General features: G+C 41.5%; 1 protein-coding gene across 1 annotated transcript in view; it reads left to right on the forward strand.

Moving 5' to 3' along the window:
- The window catches only part of LOC124616373 (cytochrome P450 4V2-like), a 113,469-nt gene extending 94,620 nt beyond the window's left edge, over nt 1-18,849 (forward strand). Inside the window, exons 5-7 of the mRNA XM_047144683.1 lie at nt 5,066-5,216; nt 13,820-14,049; nt 17,441-18,849. Of these exons, the coding sequence (XP_047000639.1) occupies nt 5,066-5,216; nt 13,820-14,049; nt 17,441-17,681 (622 nt within the window). The 3' untranslated portion in view covers nt 17,682-18,849. The remainder of the gene's footprint in view (nt 1-5,065; nt 5,217-13,819; nt 14,050-17,440) is intronic.
- The last annotated feature ends 3,640 nt before the right edge of the window (nt 18,850-22,489 follow it).

The following is a 22,489-nucleotide window of genomic DNA, read 5'->3' on the forward strand; positions in this document are numbered from 1 at the left end:
AACCAGAGTTCCCAGAAACTTTACTCAATGGAAGAGGGGTCAAGATGAGCGAACGTGTGACTCAGCTTACCCGCAGATAGCCGACTGTTTCTGAGGAAAAGACGCTAAAAATTTTCGAGGTACTTCATGCACCTTTTAGCGAGGAGGTAATTGAAGTTCAGTAGTGGCACAGTGGGTAATGTAGCAGCTTCACATTTTTGTATTACAGGGTGGGGCAAATAAAAGTGGTCTTGAGGACAGAGTTCCAGGGTGCAAAGAAACATCTGTTGGCACGTTTGGGTCCTGGTCAGCAAGCTGCTGAAGGCAAGTCGAAGCTGGACTGCTGGAATTAGTGTAGTGTAATCCGAAATATTCTGTTGCAATTCTTGGAGTCTATGGGGGTTATGCGATACACCTTAGACTTGACGGTTAGCATACAAATAGTCGCACACTGACAGATCAGGTGACCTGGGTGGTCAGCTAGGGCCACGACCAGACTGACCTCTGCTGACAACTCTGTCAGGCATGAAGACTGTGTAAATGTGCTTCATGATTTGGCCGGCTGTATGGATAGTTGCTCCCGCCTTTTGGGAGTAACCGTAGGTCTCTTCTTCCTCTGTTACTGCTGCCACAAATGCACAAATGGCTTCAAAACGTTTGCAATCTAACGTCAAGGAAGATGGGACCAATAATACGGCGTACGGCCGCTGCACTACTTTTGATCATGCACTGGTGTTTTGTGGAAGTTATGCGGATTCTTCGTTACCAAGAATCTGTGAATCTGTTAGGTGATGTAACCACTCAGATGAAACCAGGCTTCATCAGGCACAAAGAACAGATCCATATCAAAGTCATTCACTTTCATCTCAGTGAAGAGCCACCTACAAAACTATAGGTACTGAGGAGCATCTGTGGTTTTAATGCATGAACAACAGACGTTCGGTAGGGATGGATGTGCGGGTATAATCGGTATGGTGCGCCGGTCTCTTGCGACAGGCGTCGGGTTGATCTGGTGGGCCTGTGAAGGATTTTTGGTGAAGTATAGCCACATTTTCTGGCATGCTGGTATGTTTGGGAATGTTTTTTAAATTATTGCTGGCACGTTTTCACGAATTTGCTCTCACATAACTTTCCACGAAGAATACCCGCTGTTTCACTGTGAGTACCATCGCCCCTTTGCACTGCTCCACTCACAGTGACAGAGCCCGCACTACGCTCCAAACGGTGTGAATCACGTGGCTATCGTACACGTGGTGGGCGCGTGGGGGGCGGCCCCGCCCTGCAGTTGTTAGCATCGTGGCCTTCCACTTTCTCCTCTGTGGTGTTAGAAAAGCGATTATTGCGTTTATTTACTGTATTTTATATTACAATATTTATTTATCTACCCATGTCCCTAAAAGGTTATTACACGAATGTTTCTTGTCATGTCCGTAGGAGATAGCTAAACTAATGTTTCCGTTGTATACTGAAATATTGTGGAAAATATTCTTCTACTAACTATACGTCTGGTGAATGATATAAAAAAATTACTTGAAATTTTTGCGGTGAAATTCCCGTAGTGTATCACGATTCATAATAAAACAGCATGTGCCTGTTTTTGGGATAGTTATCTGTTATGAGTGTTTTGCTGACAATTAACTGCCATTACATGAAATCTTCAGCAATGTTAAAGACGTTTCTTTGCCGAGTGAGATTCACACAAAGATGTGTGACACACGCTTTCGCGTCATGCTCGTACCGTTCTGAATTTGTGTGTTTCTAATGTTTCTATGATCGGTATCATCAAAGTGAACGCACCAAACCTTCCTCAAGGATAAACGTAACATAAATATAAGAATTAAGAAGTGACGCAGGAATCAAATATAAGAAAATGAGAATTGAAAAACATTGTAACCATTGAACACACCATACACTCATATATAACGCAATAAACGTAAGACATTTATTGTCGCACCTACTCGGAATTTCACTTACGAATATAATGCCCTTGAATCCCCGAACGTAACAAGCAGCATTCGTGTAGTAAACTTCAGCGGATGTGGATAGTAATGTAAACAAAATCAATAATCGGATTTCGAACACGAGACACAAAAGTGAAAGGCCACGACGCTAACAAGTAGGCCAACAGTTTAACTGAGCTTATCGCGAGCAAAGTGACCTCTAAGTTATGACGGAAAACTTAACTGTCGTATCCTCAGACACCGTCGAGCATCTACAAATCAGCTAAGATGCATGTTCGCTTATTTTCGCTCTCCTCCCATTGAGCGAATTTTCTGGGAAATCAGATTATGACACATGTGAAGTCCTTTTCGTTAGTCACCAAAAACGTCGAAACGAACACTTACTTTCTGTTCACGGTAATCTAAATGGGTGGGGACAATTCCTCGTACGTACGGTACCTGAAAAACATCACAGAAGCATCTCTCGCTTCCCATTCGCCTCACCTTGCCCTCTCTCTCTCTCTCTCTCTCTCTCTCTCTCTCTCTCTCTCTCACACACACACACACACACACACACACACACAGAAACATACACTACCGCACTACCGATTAAATGCCGAATTTGACTTATGGTAGTCCCGACGTCTTGCATCAGTTAAAAATGAAGCAAAAGTCACGAGTCTTAGGACCAGATGACAAACCTACCGTCAGCTAAAACCCAGAACCCAGTTTCTTTGTTGTTCGCCCCTCAGAGACGCGCGGCTCCATATTCCACCGTGAGCAATGTCCTTATGCAAGTCGGCGCCAAATCTCCGTTGCGTGCATTTTCTTTTGCAATGTTTTCTCGGAAACTGCTAGAGATGAATCAGCCTTCAGTGACGGCAACGGTTGCTATCGGGTTTGAAAACTATTGTCACTGACAAGGCGTGAAAAGTGCCTCGTGTCGCTGTCCATTAGGATACACTTACGACGTTAGTTCGAGTACCATATTATATGGATGCGAGTGGGAGGCGTACTTCATTGCCTCTGGTTAAGCGCCAGTCACGGCGTCCCAAACTTCACGCGAGCAGCGTGTGCGGACCAAGGCCCGGCCTGTTATTCGGCTATGCTCGGTCCTTCTCTGAGCTACCCGGAACAGAGCAACTTTACAGTTAGCACTGATATGCAGCATTTTATGGTAGGCAACAATTTTTGAGTTCGGCATAATTGTGATGTCAGCGCTGTTTACACTTCGCTGTTTGTTCTCGATATGAAGGACTTTCTTAGGTCCAGTGGCTGTTTGGACAAAAAGAGGCAGTCTAGCAATCTGTCGTCACAATCCCTTAAAATGAATGAGACTGACAGAAGAGAGGGATGAGAATTCTCAGTTCGCCTAAGCGATGCGAACTGCTTATTTACTACGAAATGATAATTGCAGTTCCAAGCAGAAGGAATTTAAACTTTAAAATGAAAATGAAAGAGCACACAATTAGACTGATGGACAGGCTGTTTAAGACGAAAATGAAAGAGCAAAAAACAAAAATGATCGACAGGCTGAAACCATTGTTCTGTGTGTCAGAAAGCTAAACTTGCAAGCATGGAGCACTTGAAGAAATTCGTGGTATGAATCCTAAAATTTCTGAAGTCACACTCATTATTCCATTTTCAGTTGCAACAGTTTTCAGTGGAAATGAACGGAGGGTATGCCGACTTCACATATCATTGAAAAGTACATTGGTTAAGTCAAGGGGCATGTCTGGGACAATATTCCATTTATATCTCGCTATTGTTGAATTTAGGAAAGTAAAAGGAGTGCGGGAATGACAAATTTGAGAATGTGAGAAGAATTGCAGACTTCGCATTTTATGTGGACTTGACCGCACACTGTCCACAATAACACACTGCAAGGTCACTTCTTTCTGATTTGATAAGGATGCACTTAAAAAGAAAACTGCACTGCCGAAGGCACACATTCTCACAAATACAATGCAGTTCCGTAAGCTCACGCGTGTTAAAGAAAGGGCGAGCTTTGAAGAATTCATTATGGCGTTGCGATATTTACAATGATACTTTTACAGATGTTCTGAGGACACTTTCAATCTTACATCTGTGTTTCAGCTGTTTTCCTGACCGTCTGTAGTTTCAGTTGAAATCTCCCCTGCTCATTTGCAGATTTAAATGACTAATTTCCAGGGTAATTGAACTTTTCATTAAAAATCTTTTTACGTTAACACCGTACAGGATGTCGAAATTGCTTTTCTCACGTAGATTTCCCAAGTCTCCATAATGAGACTGCAAAAGTGCTGCAATATTTTGATTGAAACCATTGTGTGAAAAACCTACTATTACGAAACTGAATAAATCACGGTTACGTGGCAACGTGATTGCGAAACTGTGTGGAATTGTCTGCGTCTGTCTGCAGCATATAAAAGTATCGTCGTCAGCGCACCAAAATAATTGACACTGGAAATTTATTTTCTTATCTATGTTGTTGAGATATGTGAAATATAAAACTAATTCGTATCCAGTACGACTGTATCGCCATTTAAATGCGGTACGTGCTCTGCCTCCCCCTTTTTCCCATCTCGCGCTCAGACAGTGTGGCGTGGAGCTGGGGGAAAAGTGAAGTGAGGCTGAGCGTTTTAGCACAGGGGCCTGGGCACGGCCAGCCAGCCGAAAACTTGCATACACCTTCTCTAGATACTGTTGACAGTTCGTCTTGATGCAGAAACAAATGGGCAACTTCATTCACGAAGGTGTGATCGCGGACACGTGCAGGATTAAAGCTGATTTCTGTAAAATTTCCCTGCCAATCAGTGTCAGGGCACTGATTACGAATAACCATGTGGTGCACATACACAACACTTCATTGTTGCGATTCATGTCGGCTGTGGACTGTCACACCTTTTTCGGGTATCATTTCCGCACAATCTACTGTCCTCCTAAACGATGAGTATGATATTGTTAGGTATAACTTAATGTTTTGTCCTTCGAGTATATGTGTGTGTGTTTGATGTGTGTGTGTGTGTGTGTGTGTGTGTGTGTGTGTGTGTGTGTGTTTGTGGGTGGGTGGGTGGGTGGGGGTGTGTCTGTGATCATTTTCTGGAGAGTATATGTACTTGACTCGCCACAAGCTGTAGACGTGACAAGGTGCCTGGCTGCCACAGGCGAACGCAGTCGGTGCTGGAGACGCTCGTGGGACTTACGGGGGACCGGCGGCTGCTGCGCGAGGAACTGGCCACGCTGCTGCTGGCCGGCCAGGACACGACCGCCACGGCGCTCTGCTTCGCCCTCCAGTTGCTCGCGCTGCATCCTCAGGTGAGCCTTCAGTACTGCGCCTTCTGCAGCAGCGTCACGCCGTTACTGGAAAACCGGCAGCTTAACGAAATCTACAGTACCATTAACTCTCAAACGTAACTGGTTGTTTAGTCGGTACGTGTGGGACAATAATAATAAGTGCAAACATAATATACAAAACCGTTTTTTGTATGTGACTTCTTAAAGTTAAAGAAATGACTGGTCTCTTATCCGTTGGACATGTGCAACAGAAGTTACACCATTCGCGATGAAGCATCTGGGACATATACACTGAAGAGTCAATGAAATTGCTACACCTGCCCAATATCGTGTAGCACCCCTGCGAACATGCAGAAGTGCCGCAGCACGACGTGGCATGGACTCCACTAACATCTGAAGTAGTGCTGCAGGGAACTGACACCATGAATCCTGCAGGGCTGTCCATACATCCGTAAGAGTCCGAGGGGTTGGAGGGCTCTTCTAAACAGCACGTTGTAAAGCAACCAAGATTTGCTCCATGATGTTCATTTCTGGGGAGTCTGGTGGCCAGTGGAAGTGTTTAAACTGAGGAGAGTTCTCCTGGAGCCACTCTGTAGCTATTCTGGACGTGTGGTCTGCCGCATTGTTCTACTAGAATTGCCCAAGTCCGTCGGAATGCACAATAGACATGATTGGATGCAGGTGATCAGACAGGATGGTTACGTATGTGTCACCTGTCAGAGTCGTTTCTAGACGTATCAGGGGCCTCATATAATTCCAACTGCACACGCTTTACACCATTACAGAGCCTCTACCAGTCTGACTTTAACAGTCCCCGTAGACATGCAGGGTCCATGGGTTCATGCGGATGTCTCCACACCTGTACTCGTCCATCCGCTCGATACAATATGAAACGAGACTAGTCCAACAAGGCAGCATGTTTCCAGTCACCAACAGTTCAATGTCGGTGTAGCCGAGTCCAGGCGAGGCGTAAAGCATTGTGTCGTGCAGTCATCAGGGGTACACGAGTGGGCCTTCGGCTCCGAAAGCCCATTTCGATGACGTTTCGTTGAATGTTTCGCATGCTGACACTTGTTGATGTTCCAGTACTGAAATGTGCAGCAATTTACAGAATGGATGCACTTCTGTCACGTTCAACGATTCTTTTCAGTCATCGTTGGCCCCGTTCTTGCAGGATATTTTTCTGACCGCAGCGATATCGGAGATTTGATGTTTTACCGGATTCCTGACATTCCTGGTACACTCGTGAAATGATTGCACGGGGAAGTCCCCACTTCATCGCTACCTTGGAGATGCTGTGTCCCATCGCTCGTACGCCGACTATAACACCACGTTCAAACTCACTTAAATCTTGATAACCTGCCACTGTAGAAGCTTCTGACACTTGTTGTCTTATGTAGGGGTTGCCTATCGCAGCGCCGTATTCTGCCGGTTTCCATACCTCTGCATTTGAATACGCATGCCTATTCCAGTTTCTTTGGCGCTTCAATGTATATGAATAGCTGAGGTCAAAGGAATGGAAAAGAAATAGGATGTGAAATAGATTGCGACAGTACAACAGACCCCACCCTTATCTATAATTCTATGGATGCAGCTGCTGTCTGATGGAAAAGTTTCAGTGCCGATGCACAACCAACGATCCAACTTATACGGGAAAGAGAAATGTGCACGGTGAGGGGTTAATGGACTGGCGTTGTCGCGGTGTTTAGAGCAGGAAGTTTGGAATCTGGGTCTAACGGGCAACCTGCTTGGATGGCCGTGGCAATTAAGGCAACCCATATAGAGAAGCAGAGCATCCAGGTTCGAGTCCTTGTCCTGCATCAATTTCCAACTCCACCTGTTGCGTTGCCGCATTACCCTGTACGGCTCGAAGTCATTATTTCCTTCGTACATCTGCCCTATTGCATTCCCATTCCATTTTTTCATCCAAATATTCAACTATTTAAAGTATCCGTCTGATGTGTCTTTCTTCCGAACGATGGCGTTGGAACATCTTCAGTACTAAGCAAGGAGATGGGAGGAGTACGATGCCTGGTCACAGAAACTTAACACTGAACCATAAAGACCATTTCATTCTTGAAAATGTTACTCCTAATAGTTTCCTACGTAAAGGTTGCCGATCGTCAATGAACGCAAATAAATGTACAATACAATTTGTAATCAGAGATTCAGCTTCAGATGTCATCCCCTCTAGAGGTTCTGTTTAGACATAGATTAAATGAGACAAAAGATGAGCTAAAAGAGAGAGGAAAACATATCAATTGCGAAATGTTTCATAATAATAAATGCAACGTAAATAGACATTTAGTTACCGCACCAGAACAGGCAATACTGTGAAACATATGGCTAACGATGGAAAACGTATAAATAAAATCTGAACAACAACGCTCAACTGGCTGCACCAACAAGTAGTGAAGTTAATTTTGAATACTAAAGCCAGCACAAGTAGTACTGATAAATTACGAATAGGGCTCGAACCCGATAGACAGGAGAATCTGTATCATAGACAGACAGAAATCTTTAGCAATGTACATAACTTGATTTTAAATTGAGATTATCAAGGTACTAACCCAATAGACACAGGTATATGAATAATAAACAGTCAGAAACCCTTAGAAATGTGCATAGCATGATTTTAAATTGAAATTTTTGAGGTTAATGCCATAAACGAGCGTATAAATAAATGTGGACGAGAGCGCCCACATAGCTTCAACTAATACAAGAAAATTGAACTTGCATTTATGCCTAGTAAAAATAGATTACTGAAGCAACTCGTAATTCATAAATTAAAAACACAGCTCGAAGCCCATAGACAATAGTAGCAATGATATAAAAGATTTAGCAATGGTAGCCTGTAATACACAGAATGAAGAACCCTATAGCACAACGGGCAGCTCCGAATATGAGCTTGTACATTCTATACCTAAGGTACTCAGCATACTAGTCCATACTGCTCAGCCATTCTACTTTGCCCGTCATTTCTGCAGATAACAAACAACAAATGCAATACAAGGGCTGTCCTTTACCAAATCCGAGCGACGCGTTTCTCAGGAACGTAAACTGACAGATCAGCAGAACATTCTGGATCAAAGTATTGTTCAGTTCTGGCAGTTGCTTGTAACGTCCATGTCGTACATCATTGCGGGCACTTGTCTTTGAATAGCCGTCGTCCAGCTATCGGTGGTCAACCACGGAACCCCAGCTTTATCCGGTGCACTGTGAAGTCAGTGCGACTGAGAAAGCCTGCCACGAGTGTGAACGCAAAAGAGGCGGTTGCCTAGGTACGGCCAAACGGGATATATCACGCTTTCGATTGCATATCAAAAAAGCGCACTGATCCAAGTCGTACTTTACTAATTTTCTTTCTTTATACATTGTATCGCCATTTTGTAATTCTTGTACAAGTTGAGAAGACATAATGAAATTCGTCAGTGCTTCTCATGCAGAGAGTGCAACTGTAGGTAAAAGCGAAAGTGCTACTGCGCCATATTTTGCTCGAGGAATTAAGTTTGAGAAACGTACGTGCGAGTGTTAGTTGGCTGTTAACGAAATTTAAATATGATATTAAAAATTAGAGCAGTTATTATCTCGTTTTAAAAAGAATAGTCTCATTCGTGTTTACATATGTTATTTTTCATGAAATACTTTGCAATGTATCGTACTCGGAGCTAACGAGCTATCAAATGATAGCTGTCATCACCTTACACCCGGTCGTTGTAATTAAACTATCTCTTTTTAACACATTATAACACGGGAACTAACTGCCGAGCGAGTACCGATGTCAAGGACATGGGGAAGAGGTAAGGCAGAATCAGTTCAATTGAAAAACTTTTAATGTGCTGGTACGGTACATCATACAATTACATACCAGTTCCATTCCTGCTACAAAAGGGGCTCAACATGGCGCCCATCAGCGTCCAGAAGCATCTGAAAACCCAGGATTGCATTCTCTACAGCAGAACGAAGCTCGGCCCTAGGTATACTGTCTACCTTTCTTGATATGTTGCGCTTCAGATCAGCATATATGCGAATGTTCCCCTGATAAACACAGTCCTAGGACAGGGAGCCTAAATATGGCTCAAATGACTCCGAACACTATGGGACTTAACATCTGAGGTCATCAGTCCCCTAGAACTTAGAACTACTTAAACCTAACTAACCTAAGGACATCACACACATCCATGTCGGAGGCAGCATTCGAACCTGCGACCGTAGCGGTCGCATGGATCCAGACTGAAGCGCCTAGAACCGCTCGGTCACACCGGCCGGCTCAGGTAGCCCACAACCAGAAATCACAGGGAGTGAGATGAGGTGATCGTGCCCGCAGAGCATTTGGAAACGATCATCTGATAATTCAACCGTTTACAAATGCGTTTCGGAGAATCAGGTGAACCTCACGAGCGATGTGTGGTGGGGCCCGATCTTGCATGAAAATTGTGGAGTCTAGTGCGTCTGTCTCCGGCAGAGCGGGTATGACATGCGGGCGAAGCATATCGTAGTAACGCTGCACGTCTTTGGTGCTTGAGCGCCAACCTGTTCAAAAAATAATAGGCAACGATGAACGTATCCGTGAAGCCACATCATACGATGAAACGTTCACCACACAGAGGAACTTCATGCACAGTGAGTGGAGACGAAGATCCCCACACTTGGCTATTCTGTGTGTTCACCTCACCCGATAGAGAAAAATGAGCTTCGCCTGTTCGTAGGATGGTCCAGGGCCAGCGCTCATCTACTTCAATCCTTACAGTAAAGTGGAGAGGGAAGTCAGCACGTCGTTGTGCATCCTGTGGAACAAACTGCTGTACGATATGGATCTTGTACGGATACCATTTGAAAATTGTTCGATGCACCTTCCGGTCATGGACCACGGGATGTTCCTCTGTCGTGACCCTTCCGTAATCATTTCAGCCTCTGATATTCTCGAAGTGAAGCTGCTCCATTACTGTTGTGTTGATAATAGAGCTTCACCAATAATGCTCTGCTCATTTTGTCAAAGCTCATGTTGACACATCAAAAAGAGCAGTGAGACTGGTTAGGTGTATGAGACTATGAATCACGATGACTGATCACTGCACCTGGTGGTCAGGGCCTGAACTAGACGTTGACGCTGTGACACATGGAAAACATGCTCCCCACACTCAAGATACTCGTACGGTAACTAGTCACCGTATTGTAGTGTGTTAAATAGGAATAGTTTAACTATAACCACCCGGTACATTAAACATATGAGTGGTTGTCAGATTAATTGTTTTGCTCTTTGTACGAAATTTGACCCTTGAAGAATATTTATAGCAAATACACATAAATTTAAATAAAAATTAAATTACCAAAATCTGCGCAATAACTATACTCGGTTTTATTATGAAGCAAATTGAAATACACTGTTGGACCATTACCACTCAATTCTAAATCGGAAACAATGTCCTTGTACAGCCATGCGACCATGATGAATTTCATTATTGGAGAAAGACTGTGTAGATCTTTAAAAATAGTCAATGATTATCTCTGAATTTGTTTATTAACTGATGTGACGCATTTATGGTTTAACCGATCATCTGATGACCAATTATAAGCAAAATTAAATAACGGATATCGGGGTCCAAATTACATAGACACGAAAATGTTTTACAAAAATCAGTTGTAAGCGAAAAATATTCAAGACCAAAACGCTTTCTGATACAGAAATAGTACCATTGTCTATGTAAATACATGACACTTTGATTCAGATGCAAATTCTTCCATTACGGCAATACAAGTATCACCATTACTTACACATTTTGACCCCAGCTGTTGAAATACTATAGTAGCAATAGCCCGCGCCACTATGTGCACTGGGAGGAAGACTCGGTCAAACTAGGTGGCGTAACCGTATCGATGCACGTTAAAAGAGCGGCACACAGATTCGTGGACAATGTAAGTATCATATTTCAATTTTTAAACAACAACTGCCGAAAATGTGCGTCAATATATATAAAATTAAAAAATTGCTTACCCACACACAGGCAAAAATCCTCCGTTACTTACAAAAATTTGATTAACGCGTTACTTAGATTGAATTTGCTCATTACAAGGGCATTGATGGGCGATTTTTTAAATTATTAAACAGCATTCTAAACCAAAATTGCACAAAATATTTTTATTCAAAACAACAGGTTTCAACACTCTTAGCTGTCATGTTCTGGTGTTAAACGATTGATTGTTGTTCTAAAACATGGCCATTTCACGCTGACCCTCATGCATAAGATGTCAAATGGATAAAACTCTTCGCATTATAAACGTATGCCATAACTACAATATGTAAAATATTTTAAATATCTTAGCGATGACAGACGTTAATAATGTATTGGGTTTTACCCATCCGACATCTTGTGCACGAGCCGCTTGGGGTAGCCACCCGGTCACGGGCGTCCTGTCACGGCTCGTGTGGCACACCCCATCGGAGGTTCGAGTCCTACCTCGGGCATGAGTGTGTCTTGTCCTTAGCCTAAGTTAGTTTAAGTCAGATTAAGTAACGTGTAAGCTTAGGGACCGATGACCTCAGCTGTTTGGTGTCATAAAATCTTACCACAAATTTCCAAATATTTTTCTTGTGCATGAAGTCCAAGTTAAAATGATCACGACTTACTACAAGAAAGTGTTAGACCTGACGATGACAGCTAAGACTATTGAAACTGGATGTCTTGAATAAAAATGGTATTGTGCAATGTTGGCTTTTCAACGGTTTGTAATAACGTGTTACTTATAAACAGCGTATAATAATCTTTACAAGGCTTTTTGTTTGTATACATAATGTAAAATTGACAAGATACGATCCACTGCAATCTGTTGGAGTGCAAATATGTAAATTCGCGCAAAAAAATTAAATTTTATTACAAAGAAAAAGTTCTTGGGACGCTGCTCATCCGATCAAGTGAAATTATGTACAGCATTACAGAAGTTAAGACTTTAGTAATGAATTTCCTATATGTTTCACAACATAACAAACATTCATGGGTCGTCATTCACCCGACCTAGTGTGAAATATGTGTAACATTAGATGAAGTTAAAATTTTAAAAACTATGCTGGAAGATTGTTAATGCAGGCGAGGAAGATGTCCAAATGCGTAATGAAAGTGTCTCATCCCATCCATCTCAAATAGCTGTTAAATATTGTTGCACTACTGCATGAGAATGGAAAAATATCAGAGTACTTAAAAGAAGAAAGACAGTGGCGAATTTATGGCGTGTTATACTTCATCTAAATGATTAGTCATATTTATCAGGTGCAAAACAGAAAGATCTGTTCACGATGTATCCATTCCTTCTTGAACATAAGATGGTGGTTTACTGTAAACTCTGCAACATCTGATCCCAAGAATGGAATAAAATAATAAACAGAAGTCAGCGTTGAGTTTATTTCATCAGTGTAACTTTGTTACACTCTTGTAAAGAATGTAAAAGGAAATGAGAAATGGTTTTTGTTGACTACAGTTCACCTAGTTCAGTTATTCCATTGCTCTAAAGACCATTATAATCTATTCAGGAATCAGGCGTTGTGGATGCAGCTCATCATTTGCAGAGGGAAAATGTGTAATGTGACACATCAAACAGATAGGGATTTACATTTCTTTTAAGTATTCTGTTTATCAAAAAAAATGGTTCAAATGGCTCTGAGCACTATGGGACTTAACAGCTGTGGTCATCAGTCCCTATTCAGTTTATCCATCAGAGTTTGCCATAAGATCATTTCATTTCAACTTTTATTTACAGAGAGGTTTCACAGTGTGAACCACCCTACGCTTACTTTTGTCTGAACTGGCTTACAGATTATTACGTTAGTACCCTCATACGTGGTACGTTGACTGCCATTAGTGAATCATAAATCCAGATACATTCTAAACCGAAGTTCTCTGGCATAATACCCGCACGTCACAAAAGTGTTGGATTAAACTTCAGTCATCGAACAGTACATTTGAAGGGGTTACTTCTTTTATCTAGATGATTCCCGATTGAACAACCTGCACTGAGTTGCGGCACATCATGCATGACAACTATAAACAACAGATTGTGTATTAAGTGCACGGATTCAACTTAAACGCACGGTGGTAAGAGCTGCTACCAGCTTAGTTAATAATTCACTGGCTGAATGTCTCGCAAGGTTATAAAACATGAACAGCTTTCAGTTTCTATTAGCTAACCAGCCCCTGTTTGTTGATACCAATTGAAAGCTGTTCACACGCTCTAACGTTGAAAGACATGCGGCAAGGGAATTATTACTTAAGTTGTTAGCAGTGTGTACCACCTTGTGTTTTAATTAAATCTGTGCACTCAGTACACAGCCTGTCAATTCAAGCTCCTCACGAATGATGTGCTGCAAAACGTAATTTTCTCTTTCTAACAGCTTTATTATACTCTTGATGTTTACCATTTACTGCGATTACTGGTTTCTGAAAAACAATCGTGCCACTTAATTGACGTCCATAAGAAAGAATGCGGAGGAGGAGCTTTGTACACCTGTTGAACAACTTGAGTTAGACGATTATCCTGTCGCAATGAATGGCGCCACCTGAGGGGGCCCAGCGAGAGTGACGCAATGGCGTGGCGCCGGGGCAGCTGTCGATCCCCTGGGTCGCCTGCTGCAGGTGCAGGAGGCGGCGAGGCACGACGAGGCGCTGCAGGAGCGCGTCATCAAGGAGGCGCTGCGCCTCTTCCCGCCGGGCCCGCTGCTGTCCCGCGAGCTGGCCGCCGACGTGGCGCTGGCCGGGGAGCAGCCCACCGTCCTGCCCGCGGGCTGCACCGCCGTCGTCTTCGTCTTCTTCCTGCACCGCGACCCGCGCGTCTGGGACGACCCGCTCTCCTTCCGTCCGGACAGGTACCAGCTGCTCCTGCTGTAATTTATCTTTAAACTCTTACTGGCGTCACTTTCGTTGTACTTCAAGTTATACACGAATGACAAAATTTAACGTACTTCGCAGTTTCTTTGTATAATGTCATACAGGAGTTTTCTTTCTGTAACCATCAATGTAAACCAAGCTGAAGTTTCCTGAGCCTAAAAGTATGTACTCAAGAACATCATGCAGAGACCTGTACAGGGAACTGTATTCCGTAACAGATTCTATTCATGTATTTTTTATTAACACTGCCGAATAATTAATAAGTGTTGTAAACTGACGTTTTGTATTAAGGATCTTGGCTACAATAGCGTAACAATAATCATACGCATCTCACAAGGAAACTGTGGCGTGCGATTAGGATTGCAGTATTTTACAAATCTTGGGCAGGACTACAACGAAACCAATTACTTATTGTTAGCGTAACATGAGGTTTAATTTAATCGCTGCCTCTCCCGGCTACAGATAGTTATCCTATTAAAGAAATCTCCAACTCGGAACGTGCACCAATTTTGTCTGTCAAGCACTGTAAATGGCACTAAAATTTTTCACAAGAGTTATCTCACACAGTTCAGCGAGCTATTACTCAAGGTGGCAACATGTTTCCTTAAACAATACCACACGCGCAACACTAATGTATTCTTTCCTGTAAAAAAAAAAAAAAAAAAAAAAAAAATCCTGCGAGTTCTTGCGAAATAATCAGCGTTCATCTATTAGCAAAGAACAATTTCATCATGTAAGATTCTGTTGGGACCATATTTAAAGATTATTCATAATCTAAGTCCAATTTATGATTTCTGTGTGGGTTCTGGGCCACGAATACACAAATATCATCGCGAAAACTGACCATCAAGAGTCATGTGTCCTTAGTAGTTTGATTTGAAACAGCCGCTGCAGTATTTAACTAAGATGGCGGATAACATAAGACAATAACTTATCGAATTTGGTTCATGCGTTGTTTTACTCTCAACAAATAATATAAATTACATATTTTCTGTACCTTAACTACATTCATTAACGTTTAAAAGTATTTCTCGGTGTTAATCACTTATTATTCAGCAGTTCACACGATTTTAATTTAAAATGACTCTATCCGTCACTTCTGCACGTAAGTCACTCCTTCCATCGAAATATTTATTTAGACTCTTGGAGTCTGTTTCACCCGACACGGTTTGAAAACAACTGCATTCACTAATACTTGTTTCTATCAGTCCTCACGACATCAGTGTTTTGAAACTCTCCATCACCTTCCTCTTGAAATACAAGCACTTACACCTTTTTCTGCCTTCTTATTTATAACTCTACATCTCAGTTCTTCCTCGAACCAGATATCAGATGGAATTTAAAAGATGCCACTGAATGGGCTAAAAAAGTACACTTTACACTGTCTCTTTACCAAAATAATCATTTAAAAATCTGAGAGTTTCAAATTTCCTATTGCACCGGTTACAATAGATTGAATGTTAAGATCTCATGTTTCTTAGTACTGTTTTCATTTATCATTGCATGTATGAGTAATTTTACCTAGGTACCACTTGATACTAACTGCTTCGCAATTTCACTTCACGTAGACTTCACTTTCACAGGCGTAAGGTACACTGACGAAACAAATTGCAACAACAAAAAATAGTGAATGTAGAATAATGAAATTTCGAGAATACATCTGTCTACGTAACATATTTAAATGAGTACCTTTGCAAGATCACAGGTTAAAGTATGCGCGAGATAAGCCATTCCAAATGTGAGATGCTCGTACATTAACATACGGTGTAGCGACAGAATGTTGAGCACAGGCATGCAAACTTCAATGCGTTGTTTTTTTTTGTTTAGGCATGTCAGTTTGTCGGATGGAGTTCTGTGTCTGTTGCAGTTTGCCTGCCAATAAAGAGACTGTTAATGGTTTTTACTAATGTGGTAGAGTAACGTACGCACATGTCCCATATGAGCTCGACAGATCTAGTAATCGAACAGGCCAAAGCAACACGTCAATGCCGTGTAGAGTATGTAGGGTTACAGCAGCGGTGTCTTGACGACAGTTAACCTGTTGGAAAATAGCTCTGCAGGGCTGTTCAAGAATGGCAGCACAACAGTATAATCACCAAACTGACGTACAATTTGGCAGTTAGGTTGCGTAGGACACCCACAAGAGGGCTCCTACTGTCGTACGAAACCGTGTCCCAGACCACAACTTCAGGTATAGGTCCCTCGTGTTGGCACGCAGACAGCTGGGTTGCAGGCCTTCATCTGGCCTCCTCCTAACCAACACGCGGCCATCACAGGCACCGAGGCAGAACCAGCTTACATCAGAAGACATAACAGGCCTCTATCCTGCCCTGCAATGAGCTCTCACTTGACACCACTGAAGTCACAAACGACGGTGGCACACAGTCATTGGTATGCACGCTACAGGGCGGCTGGCTAGGAACTATCCTTGAAATAATACATTTATAACAGTTCATTTTGTCACTGTGGTGCTCATATTGTTGCCGCAGATTGAGTACGAATCGCCAGAGCCATACGCCAAACACGACGGTCTTTGCTCTCGGTGGGGGAAAATGGCCGTCCAGAGCCCGGTCTTCCTGCAGCCGGACATTTTCACGGCCACCGCCGCCAGCAACCATTCCTGCCAAGTATTGATGTAGTATCGCAGATAGAAGATCTATCTACTCATAGACCTATTACACGACCTCGTTGGAGCTCAGTGAGTTGCCGATAATGGTATCTTTGTCACCTGAATGGCATTGTCGACTAACATCAACTCACCGCGTCTAATTTCACAAGTAACTACACACGCGACTGTTAAAGAGTGCATATAAAGCAAACCTGATTTCAATCCTCATAGTAATGCCACTTGCGCCATTCTTATACGACTGGCAGGAAATCTCAACAGACATCGTCTTTCAGATGTAGAAACACACCTACCAACTTTCGTTTACGTTGCACAACTCCTCCTTCATCTTGCGATTTTTTTTCTTTGGGTCAGTGTATAATGTCAGAAAATGTCGTATTGTGCGAAGCATATTCCTCCCGTAGCTGTTTCATTAACTCACTTTTGTGCGGATGGTTTTTGTTACGTTCCTTATTATTCACCAGGTTCCGTAATCAAGCAAGGGGAATTTATGTATTGCTCATAAAAGCTTAACAAAACCATCGAAGCTGAAAAATTTAGCATCAGTTTCCCACATAGTTAACTTACAACCAGCATGAGAAAGTAAGGCTTCCAGATGACAGCGTTCGTGAAGATTTTTGGCGGTGTTTGCATAAAGAAGATGAGCAGATATTATTATGTGCGCCTTACCTGTCGCTATTATATTTACACTATACATCGCTAACACTTTAAGTTCGGTTCTGAGTGTCGACGCTTCGCCGCAGGTTCCTGCCTGAGGAGAGCAAGGAGCGGCACCCGTTCGCCTTCCTGCCGTTCGGCGGCGGGCCGCGCTCCTGCCTGGGCAGCAAGTACGCGCAGCTGCAGATGCGCGCCGCCCTCTCCAGGCTGCTGCCGGCGTTCCGCGTGACCACGACGGCCACGCGCGAGGAGCTCGAGGACTTCCAAATGGGAATGGTCATCAGCCCACGGAAGGGTTTCAAGTTGCACTTTGAACCGCTGGACTGATACGGGGTACCCAAAGACACAGCTTTGAGCGTCATGGACTCAAAAGAAGTGCTTTCCTCGATAACCGACGATTAAATTGCTGCAGTAAATAAAAATTTCACGGACGAATACTTCAGATTCAAGTCGCTGATATCTTCACATAATGTGGATAAGGAATTCGTGGCATCACTCATTCTCTCTCTATTAGATACTGCCACGCTTCCGACTGATTTAGTGCTGGCTCATCGACGTTAGAGGACCAGTAGACAGTGTTATGACGTTTTCTATGCATACGCTGTAAACGCAAAATGATGTCATCTTAATGTAACAGAAATAGGCAAAAGTTTCTATTTCTAGTCAGACTATGTAAAATTAGTCTTTAAGTGTAAGACTTAGTTTTAGCACCACATATAGCTTGTATTTATGACTGGGATGGAGTACGAGATGTTAAAATACATTAGAATCATACATGCTATAACGGAGAGATTATATGGCTTTTGATCATACAGTAGCTATTTGAGGACTTACATACCATTCATCATAATTCAACACCGCTGATTGTTTTAACAGTTCCTTCCTGAGACTTATTCTGTAATTTCGTTTTCGTGTCAAAACGGTGCTATTTTTATGAACGTACAAATATTAGTGAGCTGTTATACTAACTATGTTCTCCTGAACACATACTCCTAACTACAAAGAGCTGAGCCTTAAATACATTGTAATAATAGCAGACATTCAAGGTACAGTACTGGGTTTATCCTTCATGTATCATTTTTCGAAACGTGTATTGGATGATGTACCTCTTCTTACATATTATATATTACTGTGCTTGTTAAGAAACACTCAAGATAATTTCCACCTTGTGCAAGATACAATTCATTTACTTTTACGAGTATGCGTTTAAGCACTTAATGTACAGTCTTTAGTGGTCTTTATTTTTGGCGTAATTTTATCCATGTTTCTACAATATGCTGTAGTATAGAACGAAAGTTCCAAGTAAATAGCTGCAACACTGAGACCCCTAGAATGTCCATTGCCTTTTAGAATAGTCACGGTACCATCTGTTACACTAATAAGGAATGTACTTATTTTACTGTCTCTGTCACTTTAGATTTTGCTGCGTTGTATACTAAGATTGAGCTAAGCTATACATAGTGCTGTTCACATTAAAACCACGATCAGCCACTGACTGCCCTGTATTTACTCAAACCAGTGATGTATCATTTAACCTGCTAATACAACAAGATTAAAATCCTCGTAGGAAATAAATTTTCAGTTCATAATTTGGTTGACATTTATGGAAAAGTTATACCACAGAAACTGGCACCTGAAAAACCGAAATTTTGCAGTTGAAACAGCACACCATCATTTGAAATGACAAATTTCACTTTTATATTCCAATCAATAGTACAGATACATAAAAATTACACTAGTTAACAAATTCAAACTTTTTTCTACATCTTGCTTGCATATGGATGGATTTACCTAATTTTAGTGTGCTGAATACACTGGTGAAATCAGTTTTTCTCCATGACGTCACATTTCCTAGATACACAGCAAAATAGAAAGTGGTAATTTAGTCAAACAACAATACACATTCACAACGTTTGAAATCAATACTATTTTGTATGTATATATGGGCATGATTCCAGCAAAAGGTCCAAATAAGTTCAGAAGATACTTTCACCTTTAATCGTCTTTTGATTTTGAAAAATGCGACGACGGAGCTCTTCTGTTTGCCGTTTCATCACTGTCCCTAACAAGACCCCAGCAGTAGTCACCCATCATCGAAGGGTTACAATGGCCTTGGTAACGGTGTTCCATGGTATGAATATCTTGGTGAAAGCGTTCACCATGCTCATCGCTTACAGCTCCCTAATTTTCCCTTAAGAAATCAAGGTGAGAATGTAAAAAGTGAATTTTAAGCGACATTCTACAGCCCATTTTCTTATAGTTGTCCAACAGATCATTCACAATGGTAACAAAGTTTTTGTCTTTTCTGTTATCCAAAAAGCCCTTCACAACTGCTTTAAAAGTAGACCAAGCAGCTAACTGGATATCTGTGGGTTTGGTATCAAAAGTTGGATCTTTCAGGAAGTTTACTATTTGTGGTCAACACATATACCCTCTTTCAGCTTTGCCTCCTTAATTTGGGAAACTTTTCTTTGAAGTGATTGATGGCCTCACCTTCTTTATCAACAGCTTTTACAAAGTATTGTTCACATTTACGTTTACATGAATATATGACTTCCTTATATGCCATTCCTTGACTGTGTATTATTTCTTGGTGTCACGGCTGTCCCAAAGGCACAAAAAGCAGCAGTATTTCGTGAATCCAGCCTGTAAACCTGTAAGGAGTGCACCAACATTTAAATCGCAGTAAAGCTATCATTCATGATCCTTATATTTGATTGCCTCTAGCAGCAATGGGATGGATTCATAAGTTTCTTTAATGTCTTCTGCTTAAGCCAAAGGTACCGATGAAAATGCATTGCCATTATGCAATAGTACTACTTTCAAGCTGATTTTACTGGAGTCAATAAATTGTCGCCACTCCTGAGGATTATGTTGTACACCTAGCTGCATCATCAGACCATTGACATCTCTACACACACACATTGAATTCTGTATATCGAAATATTGAGCAAAGGAAGCGTCTATTGATCTGAAACGTGAAATTCTTGTCTCTGGAGCTAGAAGGTTCCTTTGTAGCAGTCTCGACCCCAAGAGTTCAGCTTGTTGTTTCCAAAGGTTTAGATCGCGAACCAAATCGCTGAATTCCTTTCGATTAAAGAACTGATGCGAAGTGTACTCTTCTATCTGTGCAATACTTTCTGATTCACTTCACATGGTGTCTGGTTCCATGGATTTCAAGTTACAGACAGGAACAGGTCATCCCTCATCATGGGGCATAGGTTAAATGCACTGAAGATACATTTGGATACTTTATTTTATGTCTAGTTTTGCTTCAATGTACCAAAATATTTGTAAGGCAGAACTAACAGTCTAAATAATGATCATTCAGCTCACACCACACCAATCGGAACAGCGAATGGCATGGCTCGGCGTTTTTCTTTCAACCACTCGGTTTAGATTGTAGTGCAAGTTATGCTGGCAATATGAGGTGATCACCAACAGGACAATCAAAATACAATTTATATGCATTCTTATCAAAATCAGTCATTGGTTTCCTTTGGGCTTTTGGAGTGAATTTCCCACACACTTAACAAAAGTTGTCGGGGCGGTATAGACAGCAACGAGATTTACTAGTTGCCATATTTCTTCGTGTAAGTTTTTAAACTCAAAAAGTTAGCCCAATTTTTCACGGGAAACACTCACTGAGGATCTCTTTCACACCACTGGATTACCACACCAACCATTTACTGACGATTTGTAGATCTTCTAGCTCTCCTCTGCAAATCAAAAACAAACAAATAAACATTAAAACAGAAGAACAGCAAAAACCGAAATACTGAAAACGAGATATAAAAATACCTTTGAAAACTCAAAAATGGTACTTGCTAGAACATTGTGAAAGGTATATTCGCATTCCACACATGAAAATATATACTATTTCATGTATCACATCAAATATACAAAATGTCTGTTGACTAGTGTTATCAACACGGCATGATTTGCGTATTTACCACTAGTTTCATATGTCTGTAGAGAACTACTGTGTCATTTTCGTGAATGTTTATGCGTTCAGAATCCTACATGACGATTATATCAGTGCGGATGGTATTTATAGCGACGCAATTATGAAAATTTCCTATGAAGGGATGTACATAAAATACGTGTTTAATTTTCGATACTTACGAAGAAACTGCTGCGTAAAGTTAACTGTAAAATGTTGGGAACGTTCACAACATTGGAACAAGAAACAAGAATAGCAATGTAAAAAAGAGTAACTTTAAAAATTTGACTTCACCACACATATTAGCTACATTAGCAACTGTGTGCATACTGTTGTCCTGACATTTATATTAAGTACGCTAGATATTAATTGCTGTCCTCTATAATTATGTTCCAATTTAAAAAGTATTCCCTTTTTTGTGTTTTCTGGGGAGATGTTCGAAAACCTTTATAACTTTCAGTTCATTGTAGATAATACGAGTACAGCGAAAGATTTATTCTGCGTTTATCTATTTCTGTTATTTGTCACCTATACTTATTTATGGGTTAGATGTCGCCACTTCTAAGTCATTGGTCTCACGCGAACCCAGTAAGTTCAGGCACTTTATTTTCAGACTAACTATTTTCGCAGAAATTCTTGAGCACGAGATTGCAGCGCAATTTTGAGGCCACATATACTCAGAGTAGTTTATATTTTTATGATATGTAAGTTGTCATGCTTGGCAACTACTAAACAATGGTTTATGTGAACATTCACGAATTTGCTACTTAGTCCTGGTATAACACAACACCGTTCACTGGTTGGAACTTTTAAGTGAGATTCACTGGTGCATTAATTTTCGTTTCTAGAAATATGGGCACTTGCTTGTTCCTTAGGTCCTAAGTTTAACTTGAGCAACGAACTTTTACTGTGTAGCGACTCATTTTACGTTAAGCAATCTTATTACTACGTGGAAATGCTAAAATGAATTTATTCCAGAGAATAGGACTGCTAATTCTAAAATGCAGAACAGACCAAAATTTTGTTGTTGCCTATTATGGAATCCGGTGACCTCTAAAAATCTTGCGAGATGGTTGGTATCGACACATCAACGAACTCTGTGTCTCGCACTGTAGTGGAAAGAGGCATCAAGGGAAATCATAATCTCGGAATAAGCCGTTCATGTGTATTCAGAAATAAAGTTACAGATTCC

This window comes from Schistocerca americana, chromosome 5, assembly GCF_021461395.2.
Source record: "Schistocerca americana isolate TAMUIC-IGC-003095 chromosome 5, iqSchAmer2.1, whole genome shotgun sequence".
Classification (NCBI taxonomy): Eukaryota; Metazoa; Arthropoda; class Insecta; order Orthoptera; family Acrididae; genus Schistocerca; species Schistocerca americana.